The sequence below is a fragment of the Oryctolagus cuniculus genome, chromosome 6, assembly GCF_964237555.1.
Source record: "Oryctolagus cuniculus chromosome 6, mOryCun1.1, whole genome shotgun sequence".
Taxonomy (NCBI): Eukaryota; Metazoa; Chordata; class Mammalia; order Lagomorpha; family Leporidae; genus Oryctolagus; species Oryctolagus cuniculus.
In genome coordinates this window covers 144,923,145-144,934,696 of record NC_091437.1, presented here as the reverse complement: position 1 = coordinate 144,934,696, position 11,552 = coordinate 144,923,145, and the positions used below count along the sequence as shown (strand labels likewise).

At 37.3% G+C, this 11,552-nt stretch overlaps 1 protein-coding gene across 4 annotated transcripts in view; it reads right to left on the bottom strand.

Moving 5' to 3' along the window:
* Positions 1 to 5,279: 5,279 nt before the first annotated feature.
* COLEC10 (collectin subfamily member 10) overlaps positions 5,280 to 11,552 on the bottom strand; it is a 231,954-nt gene continuing 225,681 nt past the window's right edge. For all 4 annotated transcript variants that reach the window (XM_070075426.1, XM_070075428.1, XM_070075427.1 and 1 more), the window contains one exon: positions 5,280 to 10,361. In XM_070075426.1, the coding sequence (XP_069931527.1) occupies positions 9,970 to 10,361 (392 nt within the window). In that variant the 3' untranslated portion in view covers positions 5,280 to 9,969. The remainder of the gene's footprint in view (positions 10,362 to 11,552) is intronic.

Below are 11,552 nucleotides of genomic sequence, written 5' to 3'. Positions count from 1 at the left end.
AGGAACTGAAAAAATGTTGCTAAGCTTGAAGCCTATCCATGACTGATGGATCAAGATGTGAAAAATGTTTTTCACTTTTTTTCTCTTCTATATATGAAAAGATTATAACCGTGCCTAACAAGGCCAGAAAAGATAAGTGAGTTGCATAAGGTGATATAGGATACAAGTAGCAAAGCCATAGTAGAAACTCTAGATCTTTCAAGTAAGCTCATTATCATATTATAAAACAGAAGAGGACAGTGATTAATATGGAAAGTGCTAAATTGGACTGCTGCATTGAAATCTCAGTACGGTAACTTTAGGGCTCTTAGCCTCTGTGCCTCAAGTTTTCCCTAGGAAAAAAATGGAGATAATAACTGTATATACAACAGAAGGTTGATTTGAAGATTAAACTAAAACCACATATAAAATTGTTATCATAATTATGAGTTGTTTTAATTTTTACTCTTTTCTGACTGATCTCTCCACTCACAATTTTTTAATCTTATTGCTTGAACTCTCCTTTGTGAGCAAGTTTTTAGAAAACATTTTTAAAGATTTATTTTATTTACTTATTTGAAAGGAAAAGTTACAGAAAGAAAGAATTGAGAGAGAGAGATTTTGGAAGTGGAGCAACTGGGAGCTGGATTGGAAGTGCAGCAGCTGGGAATTGAACTGGTGCCCATAGGGGACACTAGTGCTGCAGGCAGTAGCTTAACCTACTATGCCACAACACAAGCCCCTGGAAAACATTTTCTAAATCCATTATCTTAAGTGCTTTGAAGGCCATTTCCCTTACAACTAAACTCAATATTGTCTTCTGCTTTTGTCATGCTACCAACAAACCCATTAGATATTTTCCAATCACTGTTTTTCCTTAAATTCTCAAAGAGATTCAGTAAAATTGACTGTTTCCCTCTTCTAACATTTGATTCTACTACTTCTTATTTGACAACCTTCCCCATTCTTTCCCCCCAATTTTTAAATATTAGAGTAGTTTGACGCAAAGTCTTGGGGTATCTACTGTCTTTATTCAATGTCTTGATCCTAAGCAAACTCATCCATTTCCATACTGTTGAATACAATCTCTATGTTCATAATTTTTGTGATATTCAATACTCAGGACTGCCCATGGAAAATACATAAAGGGACAAATGGGTAAAATATAGGAGATGGAGCATTGGGTAAAACAAGATTGCAAAGTTGATGGCCTAGAAGAACTTCAAGTCTTGGAGACTAGTCTTGACAGACAAGTCCTTAACTGGACTTGATGAGTTACAGAATTATTTTTTCATATAGTAGCCTAAATTGTTTCTGACAAGGGCTTTTGAAGAAGAGAACTCTTCACACAATTTATTTCTCATCTCATGTGGGATTGCAATTTTAAGGAAATTCTATTGAGGCATAGAAGGGAAACATTCTCAGATGAATTATTTGGTAGATATCACTCTTGATTAATTAGTAAAATATCCATGACATTCATTTTGTTGGTTCTTTAATTCATCCCTGATTTCTTTGCTCTATGTCTAAGACAGTTTTAGCATATGAATTAGGAGGTAAGAATTGTCCAATAGATTATGTAAGAGCAAAGGCAGCAAAGACAATACTGCACTCTTTTCATGTTAGAGTAAGCTAATGCTAAGACTGTTACATGGCGGGAGGTGGGATTCAAAGACTTACTGGTTAACATGTCATTAATGAGGATAAAAGAGAAATTTATTCTGATGGATCTGAAAGGAAGCAGATTAGAAACAAACTCCTCTTTATTGCTTTAGAATAGTTGAGAAGACAAGTTTAGCAATGAGGCAGAACATTGAGAAAGTAGAAGCAGAGCAGAAAGTGAAGCCTCCATCTTCCTGGAGAAGTAACTCAGAGACAGTGCATAGAATTGCTGATCACCCAGGGAATGGGGCCAGGCCCTGGAACTACAACGCTCACCAGCCGTCTTAAAGGAAGATGTAGTCTGCCAAACAAGAGATTTCTGAGGAACTATGTAGAAGGGCTGGGATACAGAATATGATCATATGTAACAAATCTCAAATATTTAATCCCTTGAAACTTCAAAAGTCCAGTGGGTACTCCAAGTTCTTCTGCTATCTGCTACTAGATGAAGTATGTTCTAAATCATCCACCACAACCAGCTATTTCAGCCTGTGTTGTTTAGTAGGAGTATGATGAAAGATGCTGGAGAAGGAAGCTATGCAATTATATCTGCTTTCTTCTAGGATAAATTTCTCCAACTGCTGGGACACCAGTTACAGGTTCAGTTTGTCTCATTCTGGTGAATTGGGGTGGATTTCATCAAACTTGAGAGGAAGAAGTTCACTGGACCAAAGGCCTAATCAAAGATCCCTTAAAATAAGGAGCCATTAAGTCCATAAACTTAAATAAGGATGGATTAACTTCCAGTGATCATGACACCACACAGATGAGATTACCTTTTACTCTCAACCATAGTGTCAAAAAAGTTATGTGAAGAGTAAAGAAACTAAGGGTCTATAATCCCAATAGATACGTAATAACTAGACTGCAAAGGATTGCAACATTTCCCAACAACTACAGTTTGTAATTCCCAGGAATTAATGGACCAGAGATATTATGTTAAACACAAGGATGTTTCAAAATTCCAAAGAATGCAAATTATTTAGAAATGATTGCAAACAATTTTACAGTAAAGATACCAGTGAAAGAGATTTTGCATACCGTGGTCCAGATGTCAAGTAATTTCTGTCCGTTTGGAACTGATGGCTTGTCTGTGATATTGAAAAGACACATCCATTGCTTCATGCTGCATTTAAACCTACAAATATTAACTTGATAATTCATAGGAGCATAAAAGGATGAAGCCAGAACATTAGTGCATAGAAAGCTCTTGAATTTTCTAAAATGTAAGAAGTCTATAACAAAAATACTTTTTAGAGAGAAGCCATAAAATAATGCCCCAATCTATCCCCAATGAGATAGATTACCTGGGTAAAGAAGTTCTCAGATACTGTCTTTTTTGCTTTTTCAATGGTGGAGGCACACACATGTATATTTTCTCCCTCCCCTACCCTTTTTTTATAAATCTGTTACATAGGAGGTATTTAGGGTTAGCATTCCTAGGAGATATATTTTCAAGCTTAATCAGAAACTGTCCTTTTTTTGTATTTCATTTAATGTCTGAAATGTAATTTTTGGGCATATCAGTGTATCTCCTGCCAACCCAATGCAGAGGCTAATATTGGAAATAGCTTCCTGTATTTGTGAACTCTGTTCTTTAAGCTTTAAGGTCTTGAAGGGCCTGGATAATGTCCCCATTGTGTGGGGAATTGTGTGGTTGGGAGAAGTGTGATGTATATAAATTCAGGAAAATAATACTTCATCAACCCTAGAGCTTAAGTCTCTGAAAAGTATCAAGTTCAGGAAAATCAAATGTAGGATCACATAAAACAGTAGATTAAGAGAGAATATTTTAGACATAAAATTTCCAGCAAGTACTCACTTTTAAAACATATCTGCTTCTCTTGGTGAGCTTTTTCTAGAATCACATTCTCTATTGATTCGGGAATAACCATGTAAATTAGTGATCTACTAAGGAAGAATTCGAGAGTTTTATAGTATATAGATAACACTTTTTTTACACATATACTTCATATATTTGAAAGAGTAAGAAAGGGAGACAGAGAAAGATAGATGGTTATAGACAGTTAAATAACACATAATAGAGAGAGATATAGAGAGAGTAAAACCCCATCTGTTATTTCATTTCCCAAATATCTCCAATAGCCAGGGGGCCAGAACCGGGATATGGAAATTCAATCTGGGTCTTTCACACTGGTAGTTGGAACCCGACTACTGGAGGCATCATTGCTGCCTTCCAGGGCACACATCAGCAGGAAACATGAACTGGAATTGAACCGAGACCTTCCAGAATGAGACACTGGTGTCCTAACCAGTATATTAACAACTTGCATAAATGCCCACCACAGTTTAAATTTCCCAAAGTGAAAAAATACATGGGCTAAAGGGCTATGCAGCTTTAAAATTGTTTAGATGCCATTAAAGTGCATTACCTCTCAGCTGCAGTCACCAATATGGTGATTAATTTGTGTACTTAGCTTTTAACAAATTGTAAAATGTTTGACTCATGTTGTAAAACGTGCTCTTCTATTCTCCCTACTCCTTATTTCATTATGAAAGTGAGAATCTATAGCAAAGCTGAATTTCACTGAATGTCAGGTGTAGGTTACCAGGAAAAAACAGTGAGGCAAAGGAACATTGGCTACTTGTCAATGCTCATTCATGTACAGCCAAAAGGATATATGTATCTTGTGAGGAAATGGTGTGGGTGAGTACACACAGTGATACGGGAACTTCTTGTTCACACAGAAATGAGTCATCCAAAATAGGCGTGTTAACAAATTTGAATAGATGTGTCAATGTTACTCTCCAAGAAAGGTGTTACAGTACTGCTAACAAAAATTCTTTTGTCCAAATTATTTCACTGCATCTTTGAAGAGCTGGTATGTTGGAACAGACATAGTTATAAAATTAGGATAGGTTTATGTAATCCTGACAATGGATTGATTCTGGAGCTTCAGTGTCACAGGCAAGATATTGAATGAGCCTGAAGTGAGTCATACCTATGAGACTGGAAATCTGATCTGTCTTTCCCATTGGGTTCCCAGTCCTTATAATGTGCTGCATAAAACATATTAGATATCTCACAACTACTTTTGATGAGTTAATGAATTTATGATCTCAAACCTTCATCCAAGCTACAGCCTTCCTAGTTGTTTTCCATGTAGGTTTCATGGAAACTATGATTTTGACTTCATTTTCTCACTGGCCCTGGATAGCTACCCTCTGCCCTTTCAAGGGGTCCTCATCCATTGTCAATGCTGTCTGCCACATACCCTCTCCTAATAAGTAGACTGTTTATGATTGAGATGACCCTCCTGACTTTGAATACAATTCATACTCTACACATGTGTCTCTTCAACACATCAACAAAATTGGAACCCCTGGGTAAGAAGCCCACTTTTCGGGCTTGAGGAATGTGTAGCACTGGAAAACCTCGTTGTAACAAGTGCCTTGGTTAGGACATGCTTTCTGCTGCTATTTTTTTTTCCTTGAGCACCTCTGAATGATGCCTCCTCTTGTCTCAGGGCTAGACTTTAGAATGATCAACACCAAAAGGCAGAATATGGAAAAATGGGTGGGAATCAGAGAGAGGTGTATTTTAATATGCTATGGGAGGGTCTCAAAAAGTTCATGTAAATTGTGATATATAAAAAATAATGCATGAATTTGAGACATTTTTTCACTAACAAACTTATCATTTAATTCCATTTTTTTCACACACTTTACAAAGTATCATAGTATAAGCAAAAGCTTTCAAATAGGCTTATCAAAGTACTAAAATAATTCAAATACAGACAGCATGATGATTTGCTAAGGGGAGAGAAAAATAAAGTTCTATATTCATAAAAAGATACTTATATTATCTAATACACGTGGTTTCCTTCCTTCAATTCCTATTAGAAAGAACATGGCAGATTCCCCCACCCCATCATATTTTAAAAGACTTAGCAATATCATGGTAGCCATACAACTTCAATGTAATGCAAGTTAGCAATTTCACTTTTAAGTTTACAAAGTTAATTTTTATGTCATAACCCTGGTTTAGGGGGATTGCATCCTAGAAAAAGTATGCGTGGATTTTAGAGTCCAGCATATTCAGTTGTGAAGTTCAGCACTGATTCTAACAAGCAGTGCAAATTCTGGCAAATGTATTCACTTCCCTGAAGATAAAAAATGTGTCCATAAATAAGAATACAAACACACCAAAATTAGTATATGCATAGTCGTGCTGTATATATATATATATATATATTAAATGTCTGATGTGTATGTAGTATACATGTTATATATATTCACTTGGGTAATTTTTGATATCTCTTAAAATGTTTGTTTCTTTTTGACATGCAGCTTGAAGTCACATATCAGGTAGTAATGGCTAGCTTTTATTGCAGCCATATAACATGTCCAGCTGGCATTGTGCTCAATACCTCATTAAAATACTTCCTTTAATTGTTACAACTCTCTTGTGGAACTGATGTCTAGAGATTAAGAAAAAAAAGGCTTAGAGTGCTTAAAATATTCCTCTTGTGTGGCACAAGTCAATGGTACAGTGACACTGGCAATCAGGCAGTCAGGACACTAGGAATGGATTTTGAATTCCTAAGAAGTGCTGGCAAATGGTGTTACCCTATGTGGAATCACACTGTCATTTTCTTATCAGCAATAACACCTGCAAAACTCCAGTCTTGGTCTGTTGATGATGCTGTGAGTGATGCTGATTAATTTACTTACCTTTCCTATTCTACAGATATCTCATGGCCTCAAAGCATGTAATCCAGAGAGCTGAAAATTTGTTGGTTAATGACAATCACAACAACCCATATCGGGCAACAGAGATATAAGAACAAAATAGATTTTTTTTTAATTCCAGCAGTTTTTATGTGTGAGCTGTACAAAGTTCAATAAATACTATTATACTTTTCTCCACCTACCATGTACGTACACTGTTCTACTGTGTTTGGACAATGACTCTAGACATAAAGTATTTCTTCTTGCCTTGTTAAAGAATGTGTTGAAAAGAAATGAAAAGAATACTTTGAAAAGGCAGTGTTGTGAAATTGTGAACAAGTTTTTCATTTTCTTCCCTTGGAACAGCTGTAGTTCTTTCTTGTAAGGAACATACCCCTGAAAAATTTAGTTTAAATTTAACATTTAGAGAATGAAAATGGCTTAAACGTCAATTATTTAATGAACTTCTCCAGTGGGAAGTTCAGTCAGTTCTCTTTTGAATAAGTCTTGATTTTTATATATCAGATTAATTTCAATTATATGCATATTGTACTGAGGTTGATCTGAATCACTTTCATGATACTTATTTTATTATGTAGACATTTGTGACTGAAAAATAAACCAGTGAACACAGACTTTCTAAGGTAAGTTTCAGAATCCCCACCATCTTTATTATATTTAACCCTCATTTTTTTTGCTTAGAATTGAGAGAGAGAGAGAGAGAGAGAGAGAGAGAGAGAGAGATTGTAAGCCCTTGCTATTCACAAGGGCATTGTGGATGCATTTCAATTCAATATAAGAGCAATGGACAGGTGCTGGAGAGAACATTCAATTGGCAAATAAGTCGATTTTGGTAAATTATTTAGGTTGTTTGGGCCTAGTAGCCTTTTCAGGCAAGTGGCAGTAAAAAATGCCATGTAACTTCTCAGTTTGTAAGGCTAAAATGAGAACTATACAAAGGCATTTTATAAATCACAAAGTGCTTCACAAATATTGTTTTCACTGCAACTCTTCTTTTTTTTTTGACAGGCAGAGTGGACAGTGAGAGAGAGAGACAGAGAGAAAGGTCTTCCTTTGCCGTTGGTTCACCCTCCAATGGCCACTGTGGCCAGCGCGCTGCGCTGATCCGATGGCAGGAGCCAGGTACTTCTCCTGGTCTCCCATGGGGTGCAGGGCCCAAGCACTTGGGCCATCCTCCACTGTCCTCCCTGGCCACAGCAGAGAGCTGGCCTGGAAGAGGGGCAACTGGGACAGAATCCGGCGCCCCGACTGGGACTAGAACCCAGTGTGCCGGCGCCGCAAGGTGGAGGATTAGCCTAGTGAGCCGCGGCGCCGGCCTGCAACTGCAATTCTAATTGTGTGGTGCTTTCAAAATCTCTTCGCTGCACATTTGCAGATAACTATTCTTTGAAATTCATCTTCTCTTGGGAGCATTGGCAGAAAAGATGAGTTGTTGAGAGAATTGCTGTTGTTATTATAATATTCATAATAAAAATAATAATCACATTTGTAATACACACAATAAGGATGCACATATTAGGGGGCTTTGAAAAAATCATGGGTCCCAATGGGTGTTTCCTCTAGGCAATATTCTCTGTTGTAGTCATCCTCCTCTCTTATTATCTCTCTTTAAAAAACCTCCAAGTGTTCCTTATGTGTTCTCATTCCTTGTGATCTTGGATGATCTTGTACCAAAGGATATTGTCCTTGCATGGTAGACCACTGTGTAATTTGTACTAAAACTGCCTTGCCTTCACAACATCCTCTGCTGTATTTCCAAAGAAACTACAGAACAAGTTTAAAAACCTGATAAATGTCACACAATTTAACAGATTCCTGTATTGAGCTGAATTGAATAAGCATTTATGGAAGACTTTGACTTTGATGTCATCATATTCTAATTATGTTCTTTACAGTTAGGTAGAACCTTCAGAACTTTTCCCCAGAAGTGAGAAATGGAAAGATCACAATTTTGGCTAGCAGATTCTGTATGACTTAAAATCTTGGTTAAACATTGATTAGTTGCCAACCTTTAAAAAATATGAAGACATAATGAAGTTCCAGCATTCTGACTTATGTTGAAGTATCAAGATATGGAGCAACACTTAGTTCCTCTATGACAACTATAGCAGTGACTGAGGAGCAGTGAACTTTAGAAGGGCAAGCTGTGATCAGTGCGCCACACATTTCCACCTCATTCATTTGTGTCATCGGACTGGTTCCTGTAGGATCTGAGTTTGTGGCCCTTCTTATTCTGTGGGGCCACAGAAATAACCCAGTTAAATCCCATCTCATAATCAGTTAGTCATGAGTGAAATCATGGACAGATGGTTTAAAGTGAACATATGTTGTTGATCTGTTTTTGTTATTTCATTAACAATTTTGCCAGCATCTTAAACTGTCTAATCATATGTCACAAACCATAACTGAAGCATCAGTTTTGTTGAACTGTTTATTTTTAAATTCCAAGTGAAAGCACTTTGAGGTTTGATCTATAGTTCAAGGGGTAATGTTATCAGATTAGTAAATATGAGAGTTTTAGGCATGTTCTGAACTACACACTTGGCACATTCCTGAGATGTCTGAGTATTAGAAATGACATCTCTAATTCAGAGTTTTTAAAATATGGATTTCTGGAGACTGAAAGGCTTCCCATGAAATGTTAATATGGGTGATATATTAGAGGCAAGGGTGTATTACACTTTGAGGCTGGATGTTTGAGACAATTTGAAGTTTCTAGAGTTTTCTGCAGGAATTACAAACCCCTTCCCCTATACTCCATGCTTAAGGGTATAAGCTTAAAAGCTGATATGGATAAGTCTATGACAAGGAAAAATGAAGTCATGTTAATAGCTAGGGGCAATTTAACAGTACTATAAAACATTTTTTTGGAGAAAAACCCTATTTTTTTTTTTAGATTTCTGGGGTCTCCTGTTAATTGGATAATCAATATCTTAGGGCCAGAGGCAATAGTGTACACCTACAGAAGGGTGTCAGAAGTACTTGCTTGGTGTACTTTAAATGTTATAGATCAGAAGCACAAAATGAGTGTCTAGGCTTCCACATTGTCTGGAATAGGTCACGAAGCTGGAAGATCCTCACATTGAGATTCAGGGTGTTTCTATGTCTCTATAAATAAGGGGAACTTTCAAGGATGACTTGGCCATGGTGCATGACTGCTCAAAGAATTAGGGATGTGGGGTTCAAAGATAGGTATATTTTGACATTAGTCAGAGGTCTTCCTATATGTTTGGCTTTCAGTAAAGGCAAATTAGGCTAATCATCATCAGCCAACTGTGCAATTATCCACAGAGGATAGGGCTCCAGGGAGAGATGGCAGAGCAAATGCCAAGAGAATACATCATTTGAGTTGTAGACAAACACTTCCTACTTGACTAGTAATTCAAATGCTCTTGGGTCCCCTGTATCCTGGTGAACTGTTGGGTCAATGAGAAACCATACATGAAAACATCAAAACTGTCACAGAGGAATAGTGATGCAGATTCCAAAACTCAGTTTAGCATTTCCTTTTGTCTTTAGTCAGAATGACTTTAGTGTAATTAGGAAGATAAACATGGGTGAAAATAACTGTAGTGATAGTCACAGGGAAATAACAAATGTGTGGCATAGGGAAAGTCACTTTTTCTTCTTGACAAACTCACAGACAAAGTACATGGTAAGGTGGCACTCTGTGTCATTCCACCTGCCTGAGCTCAACATTTCCACACAGTCCTCATGACCGTAGGGGTCACTGGGCTCCCCCTCCTTCCAGTTGCTGTAGTTCTGCAGTGGAGTATTGTCTGTGAACACGTACTGCCCCTCCCTTTCAAGGTCATTCACCCCAATGAACACCCGGAAGAAACCACTCTTGGCGATGTAGTCAGCAATAAGTGTGTTGGCAGCTTCATCTTTGGGCATCGCTAGCATTCCTCCCCGGATCCTGCAATGAGTCACTGACTCCCTGTAGTTCTTCTCCTCCTGCACGATGTAATAGAATTTCTCTTCAGTTTCTCTAATCCCTGCTATGACTTTGTGGGGAGAAAAAGAAGTGTCATTGCATATCTCAAAGAGAGAAAAAACAAGTACATGCATAAAGTTGCCAGATCAAAATTCATTGATTCAACATTCAAGAACGATTCCACAGGTTCTTGTTATAAGGTAATCATTGGTTTAATTTTTTCACCCCATTCTAGTTTGCAAATGGAGAATGAAATTCTACCAGTAGTCCTCACTTCCTTTCTCATTAATTTCCCATGCAGCTGTCCAGCAGACAGCTATGATGAAAAGGACTTGTAATCAGAACAAGCGTCCTCCTTAACTCATTCTGATTTCCCCAACCTAGTTTATGCCTGATCCACATGTATAGCCTCACAAGCATGCTTCTATCCTCTACTCCTTGCTTCTTATGCCTGGAAAAAATCTTCTCATTGCTTTTCTATCTTGGAAACTCTTGTCTTTTTAGATTGCAAAGGAAACAGTATCTGCTGTAAAAATTCTTTCCAATGCCCCTGGATGGACATAGTAGTTCTTATGGGCTCTTCCCTTTGTTTCCTTTGTTCTATCTACTTCCTCCTTTGTAGCATTCAACATAATCTAGTCTTTGTGTGTGTGTGTGTGTGTATGTGTGCTTTGTGTTTTTCCAACTCAACTCTAAATATCTTGAGGATGCTGATCAAATCTTTGATACTGCTCAGCCTCAGTGTCTAGAATAATTCAAGGCATGATAAATGCTTATTGAAAAAATTCGGGAATGACAAAAAATTCGGGAATGACAAAGAAATTTGTCAACTCTGGGCCAAATTCTTGCATCAAGAACATGTTCATTGATTGAACTTACCCCCCCCCCCTTTTTTTTTGCCATAAACAAGAGGGAGACTAAATTATTAAGGAAGCTTAGTACAGGACCAAGGAGTGAGAATCATCTTGAGCTTAGAATATGGCATATGTAGGGGTCTTTAAAAGTTGACAGAAACGAATATTATACAAAAATTGTTCATGCATTTCCAAACATCTTTTGAACCAAAATATAGTTTTAAGTGTATTTTTCATGAACTTTTTGAAGTCTTTTGATGTGTTTTGGGTTACAGGGACATCTAAATGACATCTAAATTTTAGGGTCCATAGCTTTAATTCACAAAGACTCTGATAATCACTGAATGTTAAGAAATATTGCTCTTGGAGCTGGCTCTGTGGCCTAGAGGTAAGGCCACCACTTGCAG